The sequence below is a fragment of the Tasmannia lanceolata genome, unplaced genomic scaffold, assembly GCF_043159265.1.
Source record: "Tasmannia lanceolata isolate RefF3 unplaced genomic scaffold, GAP_Taslan_0.1 ptg000003l, whole genome shotgun sequence".
Lineage (NCBI taxonomy): Eukaryota > Viridiplantae > Streptophyta > Magnoliopsida > Canellales > Winteraceae > Tasmannia > Tasmannia lanceolata.
The window spans coordinates 48,737,767-48,758,393 of NW_027518680.1; the positions used below are offsets into that span (position 1 = coordinate 48,737,767).

Genomic DNA, 20,627 nt, shown 5'->3' on the forward strand with positions numbered 1-20,627 from the left:
GTGTAAGCTCAAAAAGATGTGAAATGATCTTCCAAAAGGTTGTTTAAAAGTTCAATGATAGGGTATATATAGCCCAAGTAGTAATATGACCATTTGGGGGCAAAATCGTTAATAACGGGCCAAGAAAAAGCAAGTCGTGCAAGCCCCAATGGCTACTTTGCCAGACGGGGACAGTCGACCGGGGTGTCACGGTCGCCAGCCCTTATCAGGCGCTCCTTTTTTATTTTGAATTTCAAGACCACGGTGGTCGACCGGAGGTGTTGCAATCGCCCGCCAAGGGCTTTCTGGGCTTTTTAATTTTTGTCCAAAACCTATTCGCTGTCGACCGAACAAGACCTTTCTGGATGGCTCCGAATTTTCCAAGAGCCCATCCGCGGTCAACCGTGGGTTCCTAGGTTGACCGGCCCACTTTCATCGGGTAGATGCTGGAGTTCCAGTATCCATCTGCGGTCACCCGGGATGCCCCAGTCGACCGGCCCTGTTTTGAAAACTTGTTTTTACTTGTTTGAACTCTAGGGCTTTAGGCTATGATCTTTAGGCTTTTGTCCAAGGTTTTCAAACACATTTTGGGGTGTGTGGATGGTTTTCAAAGATGTCAAGTTTGTTATGAAAACCATTTGAAAACCTTTTGAAAATGCAACACATTTGACAAGAGGACTCCAATACAATCTATAAAAATAGAACCTTGAGTCTTTTTGTTGTCTTGGCTCCTTAGCACTTTCTTGGACATCTCCAACTTGTGAATGAACTCTTCAACTTTCTTTGGGCCCTGTGACTTCCTCCATTTTTTTAACATCTTCAATGGTACATGAGGTGGTCATCAATGCTAGTTCATCTCAAGCTTCTCACTACAACAAAAATGGTTTTTAGCAGCGGGCAAGACCGCTGCTGAAAGCAGGCTTAACCGCTACCATTACATTTAGCAGCGGTTATTTAACCGCTACTAAATCTCGAGTCGCTATATGTTATGGCAGCGGTCACTACCGCTGCTACATAGACCGCTTGTGTATGAAACTATTTAGCAGCGGTTATAACCGCTACTATTTTCGACTCTGAGGAGTCTAGGGTCGCCAATATAGCAGCGGTTAAGACCGCTGCTAAATTTGTTACTTGCACTAGCGGTCTTAACCGCGGCTAAATATCTAACTATGGAGTGTGTGTAGCAGCATATAGCAGTGGTAGAACCGCTGCTAAAGTTGTTATATACACTAGCGGTACCAGTAGCAGTGATTGAAACCACTACTAAATATCTAACAACTGACTGGGTTTTGCAGCATATAGCAGCGGTCATGACCGCTGCTAAAAGTTACAGTTTTTTAAAAAAAAATTTAATTCTCAGCAGATCCCAAAACACTACTATTTCAATCGATCAATGTTCACATCAACATTATAAAAAAATTGTGTTTACATCGCTAGACTTTTCGCCTTCATTCATTCTTGTTGATTAGCAAGCACACTCAAATGAGGCTCCATTCTAATGAGAAATTACCTACCATATTTCCAATAAACTGGTTTCTTCGATATTAGAGACCAATATAAACCAAGAATTTTACATACAATACATCCCCTCCCTCTTAACCATGGATTGATGCTTGAGGCACAGCAGGTAAACCCAGTTCATCTTCAGCCTGTTACACAAGAAAATTACATGAAAATACAGAGGAAAAAAGAAAACAAACAATTTCATTTTACAGTAAAAATCCTTGTGTGTCATCATAATGCACGAGTTATTCAAATGCTGAAATGAACCCAATAACTGCAACCCTCATTTTGATGATTTGCAGCCCTCTAAGGCCCTGTTAGTTTTGGATTTTGAGAATTGATTTCTTCCAAAACCGATAATTGGGCTCAATAATTGCATTTAGAACCTGTTTGTTTTGTAACTCTATTTTTTTAACTAATCAGATTCACCTGTGTGAATTTTTAGCAATTTAACAGAGGTAATGGAGATGATGAATGCTACCTGTGCGTTATATCTACTAGGTGGCATTGCTGCATTGCCTGAAGGTGCTGAAGGCAAATTGAGTTCAGCCTCCAGATCAGGTTGAAGATATGAGGGCATGCCATCATGCTCAGTCTCCGTTCCCATGTCAGCTTCCAAGGCATCAAGCTCTGAAATCACGTTATCAAAAGAGAAAGCGAAACAAAGAGAGTGAATCAAAATGTACATAATCCAAGAGCCCCTGACCATGACCATCATAAACCCATTAATGAAACTAGTTCTGATGCAAGTTACATATGAAAATAACTCCCAAACGAGAATATGTTGTTAGATTACCGCCCATAAGGTCGTCTTCATCAATGTCATCAGGTACACTGTAGCTTCTACCAAGTGATTCTTGAATTTCGTTGCTCACGTCCATCAAATCCATCATCTCGTCTTGCATGTTCTACACATAGCAGGAATCAAAGGAACCGTTACTCAGAACATTGTGATGAGCAACGTGCTATCAACATATCATAAATTCATAAATTAAATGAGAAGCTTAGATCGAAAACAAAGATGAACTAGGAGAAAAGTGTTTTGGGATCATACATCTATGTCTTGAATCTTAACAGTCTTCATCATCCCTTTTAACTCCTTATTTGTCCACAAATCTGCCCATTTTTGCCCTCCACTTTGGAGGGGTTAGGATGATTCAATGGAGCTGATTTTTTGGTACACACCCTATCTATGATAGGGCCTTGCAAATGAATGCTTTCGATCACCACGAAAAAATGTGGGACCCATGTGATTGGGCACTCGAGCGTACCATAAGGTTGGTACGCTCGAGCTTACAATCCTTTTCCTCTATATATATATATATATATATATATATATCTTCAGATACACTCATGCACAAGCTATTGGTATATGATATTCAGTGGTTAAAAAGGATATTCGAATTACCATTCAAAAAATACAATTAAAAAAAGGATATTCAAATTACCAGACCTCAAGAGGATGGAAAACTAGGTTATCAATCCGATAATCACCATGAAGAAGGCCAACTCCTGACGTTTTTGATGAATCCTCAAGAGGAATATGTTGCCTTAGCCAGCCAGCCAAATCCAGCATCTTTGGATTCCGCTGGGGTTTACCCTCACCAGTTGAAGCAAGATACTGTTCTGTCCACCTTTCTACCTGAAACATATAAGATTTTCATTTCCAAGCATCCCTATTAGTATTATAGATGTCACAATTTTTCAAGAGCCATTCATAACCATCAAGACGAAAAAAAATTATATCGGAAAGACAAACAAAAAACATATGGTTGGAATGAAATTGACGAAAGAGAAAGTACAGAATGTAGATGGCCTTTTAAATCTATTAAGGAAGCTCAAATTCACAAAATCTGACTCTAAGCATGAGCATTGAGAAAAAGTGTCTGGAATTACCTGAAACCCTATCAGGTCCTTTTTTTCCAAAATCTTTTCGCATGCAACCTTTTCATCATAGCTGTTCAAGAATGCAAGATGGTTAGAATGGCATTCACCTCTAACCTCCAATAAGAAATTTTAGACCGAAATAATTCCTATGTCTTAACAAGTACAGCTAATGAACTAAATGTTTAATTATGTCAGAAGCAGAATGAAAGGAAATACTTACTTCCCTTGTAAAATCTCTGGAGCGAGGATGCCAAAACGACGAAGAAATTCATAAAATGAGTGGGGTATCCTGCCATGCTGATTTTGATAGCCTCAAGGACACCCTATAAAGGCAATGATAATAAGCATTGGAAGCAAAGACACAACTTAGAAATTGCTACATCTTTTTTTCCACTTTATTTTAAATGTACTCACACCACGGCGCAGTTGTTGAATAACATTGACAGTAACAAATATGGCAGGTTTTAGAAGATTGTTTGGCTTTACACATCTTATATAATGAGGTTCTGTTGAATTCAATATCTCCATCAATGATTGTAGTTGTAGCTGCATCAATTGCATTGTAATAGCATTAGCCCCGACTAGTAATTAAATTATGTGGACAATGCATGACTGGAGATGATATTTGGATGACTGCCATGAGCATTAAATACCAATAGCATTGTCGACTAAACTTAAAAAGAGCAAGATACCTTAAACCGAGAAGCAATGGAAGAAAACTTAGAAGATTTAGTTGTCTCCTCAGGGGGAGGAGGGAAAAGGCCGGATACAAATGAACATTTGGAAGCACTCAACAAATCTTGATGTTCTAGCACTACATAGTCTTTGTTTTTGTCCAGAAACTGATCAGACAGGTATGTAACCTAAAAGCGAATATGGAGAATGAATGTATTGCAATGCAAAAGCAATTAGAACAAAAATGAATACTTGATGGTTCAGGAATCAAATTCACCTCGCCCCCATAATGAGAGATGCTAAAATCAGTGCGAGACAGTTTTGGCTGGATAAACCGCTTATGAGCTTTGAATGTCTGATAAAGCTTCTCACAAAATGTTTCATGCGTTGACCTTGGAATCATACTGGGTATAAACAAAAAGGAAATTCAATAAAGTGAAAAATTACATCCACGGATGAATCCATAACACTTACCCAAAAAAGGAAGAGGAGAGATATTAGATCAAGGGAAAGGAAAAATTATCCTACCAAGCTTCATCAAGAAGAGCTATAATTCCTCCAGGTTTTTGCAAAAGAAACTAAGATATAGTAAGTAGTTCTGAATAAAGCAGCATCCTACTTATGTACATATCCAATTGTACAACAATAGACCAAAATGAGAAGTTTCTATATCAGCAAATATCTTGTTCAAACAGATAGCTTAGTGAGAAGGTTATTAGTATCTAACTTTCAGATGAAAATGTAACAAGGACAATGAAAATTGCTTGCCTATTCGGAGAGGATTGTATTCAACTAGAACTATGACAGAATAATTAGGTCCATGATTTTTGAACTTAGGTCCATTCAATTAAAATATTAAAGTTGATCGACCTAATCAAAAGTTCAAAACTCACACAACTTGGAAAAGAGTATCACAGCCATTAGATTTGAAGACAATCCCAACTTAAAATCGTACCCAATTAAGAAATAACTTGAAAAGGTTTATCGAGTAAATAAATTGAATTGCATTCAATTTCACAATCCCCAATGATCTGCACTTTGGACTTGGACAATTTTTCTGGAACCCTTAACTCTGTTATTTACTTTTATCAAACAAAACCATTGTGAGACTAAAAATTCATGTAATCAGAATCTCAGTAACTCATTTATTATGTAAAATTAAAAAGACAAACTTTACAATATCAGTAAAGTGGGTCATATATCAAAGAAAGCATAAATGTGTTGGAATCCGAGAATGCCGGAAGGGAACTTGAGTGACGAGCAAGAAGAGCATTAAGATGGCTCTCTATTAGAAAGTAATAACATCAATCCTTTTTATGAGAATGATGAAGGGTAGCACAACACTAGGGCTCGTGTTGAAGGGCGTGCAAGACATCACCTCCTTCAACAATCCACCATCATCCTCCTCTCCTCCATCTCAACATCACCTCCTTCAACAATCCACCATCAGCCCCCTCTCCAAGACATCCCAACAACCATCATCTCTATACCTTATAAAGTTCCCATTTGGAATAGACAACACAGAGACATTAAATAGCTTAAATTTGTACGAATTGTACATCAAAATACCTTACATAAAAATAACATAATGTGGCAAAATACACTACATGTGTAGATTGACTGTAATGATGCACTACTTCAAACTTAGAAATGAAATATAAAGGTTCATACATCAACCATAGAAATGGAATAAGACAAAGGGACTGAAGTGCTTCAGGTTTATTTAAGTACATCAAAATCCCATACAAAAAGTTACCAAAATCCATGCATGTACTAAAGAACAGAAATAGAAAAGACACAAGAAACTGGCTTAAGTGCTTCCTATTCGTTTGACCTAAAAAAAAAAAAATTAGAATAAGTGACAGATTCAACAAAGCCAAAATAAATTTATTAATAAATAAAAGTATCATATACTTACAAAGGAAGAAACCCATGGCACATGTCCTCCTGCGGCGTCTCTAATAGTTTTGTGTCGTCCTGATGGTCTTATTAGAGGTTCAGTACCCACCATTGCAACCTTGACACTAACCAGAGAGAATCCATCTCCCATTGGTTTGCCATCAACTAGAGTCATCGGATCATCACTCACAAGAAGTCCCTTGGCCACTTCAAGCCCCGGTTCTTTCATGCTCATCAAAATAACCTTAGCAACATTAAAGAAATGAAGCCAAGTACATTTATACTCCAAAATTCTAATAGTAAAGAAAATACATGATTAATTGGATGAAAACGTAAAAATCATTTATACCTCAGGGCGGGAGCGATCTATGTTGATACTAGAGGGGGACGAAGCATCCATTCGTCTAGGTGTCCCCTCAGCGGGAGCCTTAAATATTTTAAGGTAGATCCATCATTCAAAAGCATCATATCACATATTTATAACTAACTCCTAACGAACAAAATTCAAATTTTACCTGGCTGCGCATGTAAGTCGATATGAAATCATCAATCTTTTGGGTAATAGCCTCCTTAAACTGGCTATTCTCCTCCCTAAGTTGTTCAATTACATCTCTTTGTTGTTCGATCTGTGTACAGTAATTCATGCGACTTGAGGATGACCCAAATGTGGTAGTCAAGTTTGCACCATATCCCATCATCCGTACTCGGCCATGCCTTTCTGATCCCACACACTGGGCAAAGCCGTCGTCCCTAGCAACAATGCCGGTAGTGGTAGCCTCTAGATACTGTATCTCATACTCTTTAAATTTGTTCTGAAAGTAAAATAAAGATAACTTATAAGAAAACTACCCAGTTAAACCAAGAAATATATAAATATAAACATTTTATACCCTAACATACCATCAGTTCCTCTGAGGCTGGATCAACAGGCTTCCCATTCTTCTTGGTATGAGTACGCTTAAACATTTCGATGCAGCTAAGATTCCCGCCCACCTCACTATGTATCATTGCGAAACTCTTACTTCCCGCAGTATGCATACTTTTTTGTTTGGACCTATTAGCTTTATTGGTTTTACTCAGCTCCTGCAATTTATAATTAATATAATATAAATTATAAATCTTTCAATGAAATCACAGAAAAACCAAAACAATAATATCACATCTTACCTGACCTAGCACGGAATGCCAATGGATGCAAAGTTTCGTCCACTGCGATTGTTCTACTCTCGGCTCTGTGCATGGTATATTTTCATCGAAGTACTGTTTTTTGATCTTACACTTCCAATTTTTCCATTTCAGACCGAATTACCAAGCACCCAACTCTTATGTATCTCATGAACATCGTAAGTTTGCTAAAAGGTCATGTAAAATGTTAATAATATGATGGAATTAAAATGAATGCAATAAGAAAATCTAACATAAATTTCATTTTCATCGTACCTGAACAATATCCCACACATCTTCTTTGTTTTCATTCGGTATTTGTCTCCAATCAAGATAGTCAATGGGCAACTTAGGACCAATTCTCGCAACAGAGCCTAGGAAACTCGTGAATTTTTTTCCTGTTTTACCTATAGGCTGGCTCAGCTCATTGAACTTCACTCTCTTCTTCGGGCCTTGTTTTCCCCACGTATCTTTGCAATAAGTCGGACCCCAAGTCCTCCTCAACATCTTGTGTCTCTGAGGGCTGGGAGTGTGGCAGCTCATCCAAGTGCTGAGCCAGGTCATCTTGGTAGTGATCCTGAGCATCATCAGATGAATCTTGATCATGTAACTGTGATGATGGCCTCAAGAGATTTTGTCGTGTCATCTCTAATTACCTGCACAAGATTATCAATTGAGATTAGTATTTAAATTAAAAAACATACAACTAGTGTAAAAAAAAGATAACAATTTCACAATTTAAAAGTGGGTCAAATAACAATGAGAGAACAAAATTATAGAAATAACAACAATGAATAATAATTTAAAATTTTGATGGTATGAATAATAATTTAACAAGTCCCTAGCTTAATGCATCAAATAAACAAACTAACCTACTAGTGAGGCTAATGCATCAAATGAAAAAAAATACTACAATAATAAGCATGAAAGGGCCAATTGTAGATATTCTAGTGGATGCTCCTTCATGAAACTAACAGCCAATTGAAAATAATAATTTACAGTTTTGCCAAATAAATAAAATTGATTTAAGAGTGTAGTGACCATACTCTAGATCATCCATGTCAACATTAGCATCGTCAGTATCATCTTCGTCACTACCATCTGATTCACTATCACATTCTTCGTCATCATCTTGAATTTTCTGGGTCAAGGTTTCCAACGGTTCATCAAATATTGTCCCAACTATATCTGTCCATTCCCATCTACCAATGTCTTCCAAATTTTGGATTTCCACTGCCTCGGTCTGGACATATGCTTCCTCATTTTTCCCACCCACGTCATACAAGTCCCTAGGTTTCGTCTTCACAACCACGTGCCAATCTTTTTTGCTGGGGTGATTTTGCACGTAGAATACCTGCTCAGCTTGAGATGCAAATACAAAAGGCTCATCTTTATAAATTTGCCGTGCCATATTTACAACCGTATAGCCGAACTCATCTATTTTCATTCCCCTGTCCGGTGTTAGAACATCAAACCAATCACACTTGAAAAGTAATGCCTTCAGTCTTCCGTAATAGTTAAGTTCCAAGATATCTGTCAAAACACCGTAATAACTAACATCTCCTGCCATTGGATTCCAATCCCTAGAGCTTGAAAAACTTCTTGTACTTGCAGTGACAACAACCCCGCTATTTTGTGTCTTTTTAACCGTTCACAACTTTTTGTGTGAAAGCGGAAACCTTTACTAATAAACCCTTTGTATTTCGTAACGACAGTCGATGAACCTCCGGCTAACCATCTAAGCTTTTCTGATAGCTGCTCACTTCTTGAACGATGCAACTTTTGAACCTATTTAGAATTTGATCGTTCAATTACAAAGATCAAAATTTTTGCTAAATAAACTTGAAGATTTGCGTATGGTTCATAACAAACTTACATGTGTGCGGAACCAAGTTGGAAAATTTTTGTTGTGAATGTTTTCTATAACCCTTGGTCTAGCACGAGGATGCTGCGTTTGAATATGTTTAAGGTGTTCTCTGCATAGAAATTAATGTTTGTTAGAGAAAAGAGCTTTAACGTATTTGCTCAATAAATGATTAGACAATTTAATTGACTTACTCAATAAATGGTTCAACTACAGGGCAGTTGAAGAGAACATATCGATGTGCTTGATCAACAATGAGTTGATCAAAGGCACACGTCTTAGCGTTGCCTATAGGACGTCCTGCTACGGAAAAAATAGCGAATCCTTCTTCTATTTCACTTGGAATATCCTCATCATTTCTAACTGGTCGATTCAACTATGATTCAACACCTTCAAAATATCTCGAGCAAAATGTCATACATTCTTCTGCTAGGTACCCCTCTAGAATAGATCCCTCGGGACGACTTCTATTACGCACATATGACTTTAATGTGAGCAGGTAGCTAAACGAAAACAACTTTTCATTACTTTCACTAATACGAATAAATTTTCAAGTATGAAAAACAATTTCATGAACTATGCATACCTCTCTGTGTGGTACATCCATCGGTACTGTACCGGTCCAGCCAACATTGCCTCGTCTGCTAAATGTATAGGTAGGTGCACCATGATATCAAAAAAGGTAGGAGGGAAGATATTTTCCATATGACAAAGTGTTAGTGCAATCCGATCTTGGAGTTGGAGGAGGTCACTTACATTAAGGACTTTTGAACATGACTCTCGGAAAAAGTTACATAGTTCAATCAATACCGAGCTGACATTCTTATGCAATGATGAGCGTACAGCTAACGGAAGCAGTTGCTGCATCAAAACATGACAGTCATGGCTCTTTAACCCGGAAAGCTTGTGCTCTCGAACATTCACACGTCGCGAGATATTAGACGAATAGCCATCTGGAACTTTGATGTCCTTCAGGATGTTGCAAAGAACTTCTTTCTCCTTTGGAGACATTGTGAAACATGCTGGGGGCAAGTATGTTTTGTTCCTTTCATTATTCATCGGGTGAAGTGTTCTTCTTAGTTTCATTTCTTGCAAATCTAGCCGCGCTTTTACAGTGTCCTTTGTTTTTCCTTCAATATTCAGTAATGTCCAAATTACACTGTCACATACATTCTTCTCAATATGCATCACATCTAGGTTGTGGCGCAGTAGGAGTGTTTCCCAGTACGGCAGACTGAAAAATATACTTTTCTTCTTCTAATTTTGTTCCTTGGGATGCTTCTCTTTTTTCTTAGATGCAGAATTAGAACTTCCTTGGTCCAATATATTCTCCTCAGTTCCACTTTTTTCCGACGGGTGCTTTTCTTCTTCGGATCGGTATCTTTCTTTTTGCCAAATGTTGTGTTAATACTTTGTAATTGATGCAATACCTGTGTCCCTGACAGGGGAATCGGAGCTGACCTCTTTTCTACAGTGCCATCAAAAGCAAACTTTTCAAACCTAATTTGTGGTTCTCCTCTAAGAAACGCCGGTGACCCATGTAACAAAATTTTCTTCCATGCTTCAAACGAAGAGAACAGGTGTCCTTACTGCAAGAAGGACATGCAAGTTTTCCTTTGGTGCTCCATCCCGACAAGTTAGCATATGCAGGAAAGTCACTAATCGTCCACAAAAGTGCTGCATGCATTTGAAAATTCTCTTTCTTCGATGCATCATAGGTCTGCAAACCTGTCTCCCATAGTTCCTTCGACTCTTCAACCAAGGGTTGTAAGTAGACATCAATATCATTTCCTGGACTAGATGGGCCAGGAATCAGCAACGACATCATTATATGGTTGCTTCATGCACATCCATGGTGGCAAGTTATATGGAATGAGCACAACAGGCCATGTGCTATGAGCAATACTCATCGTCCTAAATGGATTGAATCCGTCGCTTGCTAACCCAAGTCTGATATTGCGAGGCTCTGAGGAAAACCACTGGTGAATGTAGTCAAAAGTTTGCCATGCCGCAGAGTCTGCAGGATGCCTTAATATATCATCTTTGGTACGGTTGTCATGATGCCATGTCATGAAAGAAGCCATTTTGGTAGACATGTATATCCTCTGCAACCTCGGCTTTAAAGGAAAGTGACGCAGAATCTTTGCAGGAACTTTTGGGTATGTAGAGGATGAATGAGTTCCCTGATCTTCCGAATACCATTCAGTTGTTTTCCACCTTGAAGCCCGACACATGCGACATGTCTCCTCGTTGGAGGCTTCCTTCCAGTATAGCATGCAGTCATTAGGGCATGCATCGATTTTATCGTAATGGAGGCCCAAATCCCCAACAATCTTCTTCATTTCATAAAAGGATTTCGGCAGTGCAGCACCCTCGAGAAGTACCTCTTTCAACAATTCAAGCAACATGGTGAATGACTTGTTACTCCACCCATTCAGACACTTTATGTGAAACAACCGAACCACGAAAGATAATTTTGTGAACTTGCTTCCAGGGTATAATTCATGCTCGGCATCTTGTAATAATTTATAAAACTTCTCTACATCTCCACCAGGCCCGTCCCTACTTGCATCTGCTAGCTCAACGTCCTCATCTGCTTGTCCATCATCATCGCGGTTCGACCTTGGATATAAATCATGTAACACTTCATGCATTTCATCTTCTATAATTGGTTCATCGACCACTCGATTAGCATTATCATCCCTACCAAGAGATGACCTTTCCCCATGATAAATCCATCTAGTGTAGCCAGACAACATCCCATGCCATAGCAAATGTGCCATGGCGTCATCTTTATCAACCCTTCTAATGTTGCCACATTTCGTACACGGGCAGAATATCTTTCCTTCAACAGCTCCATGAGCAAATGCGAAGTTAAGAAATTGAACAACACCTTCCTCGTACGCCGGGTCATTCCTATTTTATTCAAATGTAGACACACATTAGACATCATAAAATAATACATCTCCTTTCTATTTTATACTATATTTGGAAAACTAAAGCTTCAGGTGGCCATACCTTGGAAGTTGAATCCAACTTCTATCCATGATTGTTTTTCTAATTTTCTCCAGAACAGAACGAAAACAATGGGAAGAAACGTGTACAACTGAAACCACCACGGAGATCCGGTCGGATGGTCAACCCGGATATGATTGTCCCTAATATCATGGGTATTCACTGAAGAAGTAAATGATTGTCTCTAAGAATAATTAACTTGTTGGAATTTTGTGATCCAAAGCACATGTATCAACTCAAGGGGAAATAAAAATGAGATTTAAAAACTTCTTTATGCATCATACGAACAACAAAATGCACCACAGCCAATGCTTCTATAGTCCAACTGTATTCCAACTAAGAAGAAACAACATATATACAATTCCCTCTTTATATAATCAAGTAAAGTCAAGACTAAGATGCTTCCTTCTATACATAATAACTACGTCTTAGATATGTGACAATTGACTTTGGTACCTCCAGAATGCCATTAATACCTTCAAAGAGATTGAAAGAGAGAGAGAGAGAGAGAGAGAGAGAGAGAGAGAGAGCATGCAAATAGATCTCTCACTAAAGATAGCTGATGATGAAGAAGAAGAAGAATTACTACTAGAAGACTCTGTTTCCGATCCTTCATTCCATCAAAGTGAGGAATTACCTACAGACAAATCCGCTGAAATCAGCTTCCATGTTATGGTGGGACATCAAAATCTGAGTACTATCCGAGTAACAGGGGTATGTGCATCAACTTCCATTCATGTTTTAATAGATAGTGGGTCTACTCATAACTTCGTCAAAGAAACAATAGCCCAGTCCCTGCATTGGACTATAGTTCCTACAGCACCTTTCCGAGTGGTAATTGGTAATGGAGAGTACCTCCTCTGCAACAAAAAATGCATTGGGGTTAAACTCTACTTACAGACTTACGAATTCACCTTGGATCTATTTTTGCTACCTATCAAAGGTGCAGATGTGGTTTTGGGCGTTCAATGGCTCGCTGACTCACATCTTAACTGACTATAAGGTGTCCACCATGGATTTTACATGGCAGGGAAAACTTGTAAAATTAGTGGGCGAATCAGACTTAAATCCTTGTCTCCTGAAGGCAACTCAACTAAAGGGTTTCACAAAGACCGATTCCATTGCCTCTTGTTTTCAATTGATTTGTATTGATCACACAATTTCAACTCCCTTCATGTCCAATACCCAATCCTTTGATATTCCGAAACAATTACCGTCTCCTATTTCCCAACTGTTACTCCAATTTGCATCTGTCTTCCAGTTACCAACAAGCCTACCCCCAACAAGAGCCATTGATCATCACATCCATTTACTTCCGGGTTCCCAACCAGTGAATGTAAAGCCCTATCGATACCCACATTTCCAAAAGAAAGAAATTGAGAAACTAATTCAAGAAATGCTAGACTCGGGTATAATTACACCGAGCCACAGCCCCTATTCATCCCCTGTTCTTCTAGTTGAAAAAAGGACAATTCATGGCGTTTTTGTGTTGACTATCGCGCATTAAACGCTATCACAATCAAAGACAGATTTCCCATACCTACCATTGATGAACTTTTAGATGAATTACATGGTTCAATGGTGTTTTCTAAACTAGATTTGCGCTCTGGTTATCATCAAATACGTATGAAGCAGGAAGATTGCCCAAAAACAGCTTTTCGAACCCATGAGGACCATTACGAGTTTTTAGTAATGCCTTTTGGCCTTACCAACCCCCCCTCCACTTTCCAAAAGACCATGAACATGGTCTTCAAACCATTCCTCAGGAAGTTTGTCATCGTATTCTTTGATGACATCCTCATCTACAGCAAAACTTTGGATACTCATGTGTCTCATTTGAAATGCATTTTAGACTGTTTACTCACTCACCAGTTGTTTGTCAAATTAAGTAAATGCCAGTTTTGTCAACATCAAATTGAGTACCTTGGTCATCTAGTCTCTGGAAATGGGGTAAAGCCTGACCCGGCCAAAATTCAGGCAATGCAACTCTGGCCTCCACCAAAGTACTTGAAACAGTTGCGAGGATTCTTGGGCCTTACAGGATATTACTGACGGTTTGTCAAAAATTATGCCACATTTGCCTCCCCCCTCACAAACCTTATGAAGAAAAATGTTTTGCATTGGTCTCCGGATGCTCAGTCAGCCTTTGAACATTTGAAATCCCTCATGACACAACTTCCAGTTCTTGCATTACCAAATTTTAACGAGGATTTCATCTTAGAAACCGATGCCTCTAGCATTGCAATCGGAGCAGTTCTCATACAAAATAAGCATCCAATCGCTTATTTCAGTAAAAAAATGACTTCCACCATGTCTAAGGCTTCTACTTATGTAAAGGAATTATTTGCGATCACCGAAGCAGTGAAGAAATGGAGACAATACTTGTTAGGAAGAAATTTCACAATTTTCACTGATCATCGCAGTTTGAAAAATCTGATGCCACAAATTATTCAAACCCCCGAACAATAGCAATACCTTTCCAAGTTGTTGGGGTACAATTACACCATTTTGTATAAGGCGGGAAAAGAGAACAAGGTAGCAGATGCCTTGTCAAGAGTTGGAGAAAACTATTCTGTTTCAGATGTTGAACAATCTACCCAATTACAGCTAGTCGTCTCTACACCCGTTTTCAACATTCAAGCACAGCTCCAACATGAAAATCTTATTGATGCTGAGTTATTGGAGCTCCATGATCAGATTAACAAGGGGTCAGCAGCACCAGAATTCTCAATCAGAAATGGGCTTATGTTCCACAATCACAGAATATTTCTCATCATCATAAAGCAAAGGACAACTCCCACCAATGTTGGGGCAATTGAAACAGCCACAAAGGCGCCAGATGGAAAACCCTGGTTCCACGATCTAAGACTCATCGAGTGCCACAAATACCCCAATGAAGCCTCCTATAAAAAAAATAGAGCCATAAGGAACCCAGCCTCGAATTTCGTCACCTGTGGTAGAGAGTAGATGAAGAGTAAGCCATTAGGATCATGAAAGAGATCCACGATGGGGTCGTGGTCCTCACATCCGTGGTAAGGCCCTAGAAAAGAAAATTCTTTGACAAGGATACTACTAGACGACCCCGGGAGAATGATTTTCATAAAGTTTGACAGTGCCACAAGTGTTAAATCTCCACGGGCCACCTGCGAGGTTACATACTTTGACTTCACCATGGCCCTTTTCAACATGGGGAATAGATATCATTGGAAAAATAGACCCAAATCATTTGCCGGTCATGAATAAATTGTTCACTAAATGGGCCGAAAAAGCTTCATTTGCGTCTCTAACCTTGCACTGGTGAGCAAAGTTTATCTTGATGAATGAACTCTGCCGATATGGTACCCCACATTTACTTATCTCAGACAGCAGTTCACATTTCATGAAAGAGGTGAATTCACTATGCGATAAGTATAATATCAAACAATGCAGGTTGCATAAGAATTCAAAGGTGATAAACTTTGCCCTAGACCCCAAACCAATGGCGGAGGCGGCCAATAAGATTTCAAAGTTGATAATCAATAGAATGATCACCTCGCATAAATATTGGTCATTCAAACTGCCTTACACATTGTGTCCCTATCGAACCTCAGTAAGGACAGCGTAATCTACATCAAAATACTCCCGCAGATCATTTTTCTCTTCTATTGTAGAAACAATATGAAAAATAAATAAATGTGAAGCTGGTATCTTCCTCATTTGGTTGATTTCCATCACTGGAACAATTACCTGACAGTCCCCCACTGCCAAATGTCGAAGGTATAGTGGACCAACAGCGAGTATAGTGGATATTTCTTTGGAAATTATATTCTTGGATTTACACTTAATAATAATTCCGGCACATGTAAGATCTACATTTATTCAGTATCACAATGTCTTGATGCAACTCATTGTTTCTTGCTGTTATGTTTTTGTAACATCAATTTTTTCCCAATTCTTCATGCTATTTTCTATGTCATGTGATGACTCTTAGAGTCGGGTTGCTTCTAATGCATTTCTTCTCTATGTCATGTAGGAAATGATTACTTGTCTGTTACTGCATTTGACGATTTGATTCCTTTTCATCTGGTTCTTCTACAAAGTAGGGTAAGTCACTTTTTCCCATTAAATTGAACCTTACTGTTATTTGGGGACACAGGATATGTTTTGTTAAAGTTTAATTTGTCAATGGTGCTTCACTCTATTTTCATTGTTTGTCTCATTTGATCATTCATTGCTCGCTCCTAGATGGTTGGTTTGTTTTCACTGGCCCACTGTTATAGTTTTCCCATATTTTTTTTATGATTGTCCTTGCGACACCAAGTCATTTATGAATTTCACAGCACTGTACAAGGAGGCCACACTGGCGTATTACGGACACTCAAACACATATCTGCCAGTTTTTTCCGGTTCAAAATGTGTTCTGATATCAAGCAATTCATCAAAGATTGTTTAGTTTGCCAACAAACCAAATATGCAACGAATCCTCCCATGGGTCTGCTTCAACTGTTACCAACTCCTGGCAAAATCTGGGAGGATATCTCCATGGATTTCATCATTGGATTACCTCTATCAAATGGTTATACTAGCATCTTCGTGGTCATCGACAGGTTATCCAAGTATGCGCATTTAGGGGCTCTGAAAACTTCTTTCAATGCCGCCCAGGTAGCTCAATTGTTCACAGAAATGGTGGTAAAACTCCATGGCATTCCCAAGTCAATTGTATCTGACCGAGATCACATTTTCCTCAACAAATTTTGGTCTGAACTTTTCAAATTAAGTGGCACTTCTCTAAACCTGTCTTCTGCATATCACCCCCAAATTGATGGGCAATTGGAAGTGTTAAACAGGTGTGTGGAACAGTATTTAAGGGCATTTGTTCAAGACAACCCGAAGCATTGGCATTCCTACTTATTATGGGCAGAATATTCCTACAATACCTCATTCCACATAGCCATACAAATGACTCCTTTTGAAGCAGTGTATGGGAGACCCCCACCTTCCTTACCACATTACATTCCTAGGTCCTCCAAAATTGAGGCTGTTGACACGGAACTGACACAACGGGATACAATCCTAGCTAAACTCAAGCACAATTTAGCTAAAGCTAAATCAAGAATGAAATCTATGGCCGATCAGAAACGTATTGATAAAAATTTGGAGGTTGGAACATGGGTTTTACTAAAACTTCAACCTTACAGACAGCACTCTGTTTTTGGTAGACACTCTCAGAAGCTCAGCAAGAGATTTTATGGTCCGTTTCAAATTGCTGCATGGGTTGGAAATGTTGCTTACAAATTACATTTACCAGAAGGTAGCAGAATCCACCCTGTTTTCTGTATTTCACAGCTCAAATCATACCATGGACCTGCTCTACAAACCCCTTGCCCTTTGCCTTCCCACACTGTCGACAATCATCCAATTATCACACCCCTTGCTATTTTGGGCAGACGAGTGGTAATCCAACAAAATCAACAAGTAACTCAAGTGCTTGTTCAATGGCACGGCCTGTTACCAGAAGACACTTCTTGGGAAAATTTGACTGAGCTACAGTTAGAATATCCATCCTTCAACCTTGAGGACAAGGTTATTTTTCCAGAAGGGGGCAATGATAGAAAACAGAGCGTATCTGATAATCAAAGCTGGGATGAGAAGGAGGTCAAGTCGCATCAAGGTGGAGACAGAGAGAGTCGAAGGAAGAAGAACCATGTTTGGATGAAGGATTATAGGATTGATTGTCAGAGCTAATTAGAAGTAGATTAGTTACAGAGTTGTTAACCCAAGTTGTTATTTTTCAATTTCTTTAAAAAACTAGAAAGCCAGGTATAGCAGAATCAATTAGGATTGATTGTCAGAGCATCAATTCCGTCAGGAATGTCTATAAAAGTGTAATCAACGCATGTGAGAGGAATAATAGAAAAATATCTTCTCTCTGAACTTCTTCTTCTTCGTCCTCTTCTCCCCTTTTCTCTAAGTTCTCTTCATTTTTTTAGAATTCTATATCAAAAATCATATCAGTTTATTTCGCATAAGACCAAGATCAGATCAACGGCCTCGATTGCACACACATATCTTCGTGTGAGATCCAAAAATTTTCTATTACCACGGATTCGGATCGTAACTGTCTGGCCAGTAGTTCTCTCTTCATATAATTTTTTTAATGTTCAATTTATTTTAAAAATTCAGAAGGACCATGTGCAAAAACTCTAAAAATATATTAATGGCCATTTTTATTGAAAAAATGTGTCAACCTCTTTGATTGAATAGGAAACATACCTTCTTCTTCTTCCTCTTCTTCTTCTTCAAACCCTAAACCCTGAAGACCCTGAAAAGAGAAAAACAAAAAATCAAAGAAGAAATGACACAATAAAAAAGAAATAACAGAAGAAATCCTATAAAATAAAGATGGAAACACTAGAGATGATTACCTTTATCCGAAATCCACGGATTTCTTCTACGAAATTCCAAAACAGAGCGAGATTTTTAGGGCAATATCGAAAGAGAGGGAAAGGCGAAATAGTTGTCTGTTGAGATGATGATAGAGAGGGAAAGAAGTAACAAGAAGAAACCCTACATGAACAACAAGAGAAGAGAGGTGGAATGAAAGAGAGAATAGGATAGAGGGGATTGAGCATAGAGGCGATGTCTTTCCCTTTTTTCTTCCTCCTATTTCTCCTCAGCCAAACCCTAAAAGGAATCGCATCCTCCTTTCTTTCTCTGCAAAAACCCTCTCCTGAAAAGCTTTTTCCCCTTTTTGGCAAACCCTAAAAGTTGAGAAAGAGATTGATAGAGATGATTTGCAGAGGTGGTGGCCGATGGAGGTTAAACGGGAGAGATGAAAAGAGGGTTTAAGGTTCAGAGAAATGGAGGAAGGTTTGATGGTGGTTGATTTGGGCGAAAATGGGAATGGAAATGGGTTCTATGGAGGTGGAGATGGGGTGGAGTAGATAAGACAAGATGGGGGATGGATGGTGGTTGAAGGAGATGGGCAGAAATAGTAGATCTGACGTGGGGAGGGGAAATTGGTCAGAATCCGGCAATGCCTTGCCGGAGAAAATGAGGAAGAAGGGTTTAAGGAGGTTAGGGTTGGGTGGCTAGGATGGTGATGGGTGTTGGCTGAGATGGGTTTGAGGTAGAAGATGAAGAAGAAGAAGAAGATGGTGGAGCGATGATGGGGAAAAGGAGTTTTGGAGATAGAAGAGGGTTTGGTAGTGGTAAGAATGAGGTGGTCAGTGGGGAAGGAGTATTGGCTGAGGTGAGTTTGAGGGGCGTAGAGGTGGCTGATGGAATTTTAGAGGAAGAAGAAAATGAAGAAGAGGGTTTGAGTAGGGATTTAACAGGGGAAAATGGGTTTGGGTGGTTCGGCTGATGGTGGGAAGGGAGAAGAGCTCGAAAGAAATGGGGAAAAACAGTAATGCGGGACGGAGAAAATACTCGCACGGGACGGAGAAAATTTTCGCGTCCAACTTGCTCATATATACGAGCGGTCATGACCGCTGCAAAGTTTAGTCCTTCGAGGGACATTCAACAGCGGTCTAGACCGCTGGCAAATCCCCAATTGGTGGCGGCTTTTATGACCGCTGCTAAATGTCCGGTCCTAAATGTAACGTTTGTTGTAGTGTCTTTTGGCACTTTGCTAGGCATGCTTGTGGGATCTTTAACTTGAGCTCTTGACTTGAACATCTTCCAAGGATGATGTGTCCAATGTATGTACAAGCTCGTTTGGTTCATTGTGCATGTTGATCCGCAAGCCATGTGTTGAGTTGTATTGTACTAGATGTGCTAACTTTGGTTTGACATTTGAGTTTCTTGTCTAAGGCACAATCCTACAAAGCAACACATTAGTTCATAAAGACTAATCAATTTGGGTTTGCTAATATCAAAACAACATGGTAAAGGTGATTAGTTGAACCCATGGGAACCCTTGGGCTAACAAAGGTTCTCAGCAATACCACCAGCTTAGATCCATGAATGAATCACGGCGATTCTCAACAAGTATGCCTTAATTGAGCCCGATTTAGTGGTCTGGAACTGAGGTTTAGTGAGCAGAGTCATGAAGGTTCTTTTGGTAGTATTTTGTATTTTCATATATAAGGGCATTTTGGTCTTTTTAAGAGTCAAAAACTATCTACCATGATGGTACAAAATGAAGCTAATGAAATCCCTGCAATACTAAGATCCAGTTGCGCAACTTAGCAACAAAAAGAAATAAACCAACAATCAAAACCCTCTATGTTTGTTTTGGATTTTAAAAGAGTCCAATAATCAGTTTTATACACAGATATCGATTCTCAAAAATCCAAAACAAATAGGGCCTTAAGGTCAGAGCCCTCTTGTTATCCTAATAATATTTTTTTGGTAGGTAAGCTGGAATTAAACTCCTCAGGAACAAACCCCTAACCAACTGTGCGAGACTTCGACTCAGTCCTCGTCTGACATAATAACATACCCACTATTATATCTCGCCGATGCAATTCAACCGCTTCCTGGACGACCCAATTTCAAGTAGTTTAGAATAGAAAAAAAGAGGAGGTATGCTAGAGTTAAGGGCTCCCTTGCAAGAAAGGGTCTAAGGGCACCCCCATTGGCTGAAGTGCATTTAATACTCTTTGACTACCGGCCGTTATAAATGTATTAAATGCATTTTAGCCAAAGGGGGGCGCCC

The 20,627-nt window shown here is 39.1% G+C and overlaps 2 protein-coding genes across 8 annotated transcripts; both read right to left on the bottom strand.

Annotated features, from left to right (window-relative positions):
- Positions 1-1,341: 1,341 nt before the first annotated feature.
- LOC143855456 (vacuolar protein sorting-associated protein 60.1-like) lies at positions 1,342-19,342 on the bottom strand. 7 transcript variants are annotated; one of them, XR_013237883.1, is made up of 15 exons: positions 18,391-19,342; positions 18,239-18,287; positions 8,984-9,083; positions 8,154-8,895; positions 7,384-7,763; positions 7,111-7,295; positions 6,844-7,026; positions 6,459-6,755; positions 6,293-6,370; positions 5,963-6,187; positions 4,322-4,448; positions 4,062-4,232; positions 3,784-3,915; positions 3,590-3,692; positions 3,376-3,439 (listed from the first exon to the last, which is right to left on the bottom strand). XR_013237883.1 is itself a non-coding variant. In XM_077365579.1 (9 exons), exons 5-9 carry the CDS (start codon positions 6,979-6,981, stop codon positions 5,855-5,857), a joined length of 762 nt encoding a protein of 253 aa, XP_077221694.1. In that variant the 5' UTR covers positions 6,982-7,026; positions 7,111-7,295; positions 7,384-7,763; positions 18,239-18,287; positions 18,391-19,342; the 3' UTR covers positions 4,471-5,854. The 7 variants fall into 7 exon arrangements, 3 of the variants coding, with proteins under 3 accessions (XP_077221698.1, XP_077221704.1, XP_077221694.1); XR_013237884.1 differs by lacking the exons at positions 18,239-18,287; positions 18,391-19,342 and adding an exon at positions 9,166-9,347; XR_013237885.1 differs by lacking the exons at positions 8,154-8,895; positions 8,984-9,083 and having other exon boundaries at positions 7,116-7,295.
- Positions 10,768-12,018, bottom strand: LOC143869849 (uncharacterized). Its single transcript, XM_077376409.1, has 2 exons — positions 11,990-12,018; positions 10,768-11,887 (listed from the first exon to the last, which is right to left on the bottom strand). The coding sequence occupies exons 1-2, from the start codon at positions 12,016-12,018 to the stop codon at positions 10,768-10,770; spliced, it is 1,149 nt and encodes a 382-aa protein (XP_077232524.1).
- Positions 19,343-20,627: the final 1,285 nt, after the last annotated feature.

What these genes read in the sequence shown, in the direction of transcription:
- LOC143855456 (XM_077365579.1), bottom strand. Translation starts at nt 6,981, where the DNA reads ATGCATACTGCGGGAAGTAAGAGTTTCGCAATGATACATAGTGAGGTG. An exon ending in CGACTTACATGCGCAGCCAG is followed by an intron (nt 6,371 to 6,458) that starts GTAAAATTTGAA and finishes AAAATATTTAAG; the next exon opens with GCTCCCGCTGAGGGGACACC. An exon ending in TAGATCGCTCCCGCCCTGAG is followed by an intron (nt 6,188 to 6,292) that starts GTATAAATGATT and finishes AATGTTGCTAAG; the next exon opens with GTTATTTTGATGAGCATGAA.
- LOC143869849 (XM_077376409.1), bottom strand. Translation starts at nt 12,018, where the DNA reads ATGGATAGAAGTTGGATTCAACTTCCAAG. An exon ending in AGTTGGATTCAACTTCCAAG is followed by an intron (nt 11,888 to 11,989) that starts GTATGGCCACCT and finishes TGAATAAAATAG; the next exon opens with GAATGACCCGGCGTACGAGG.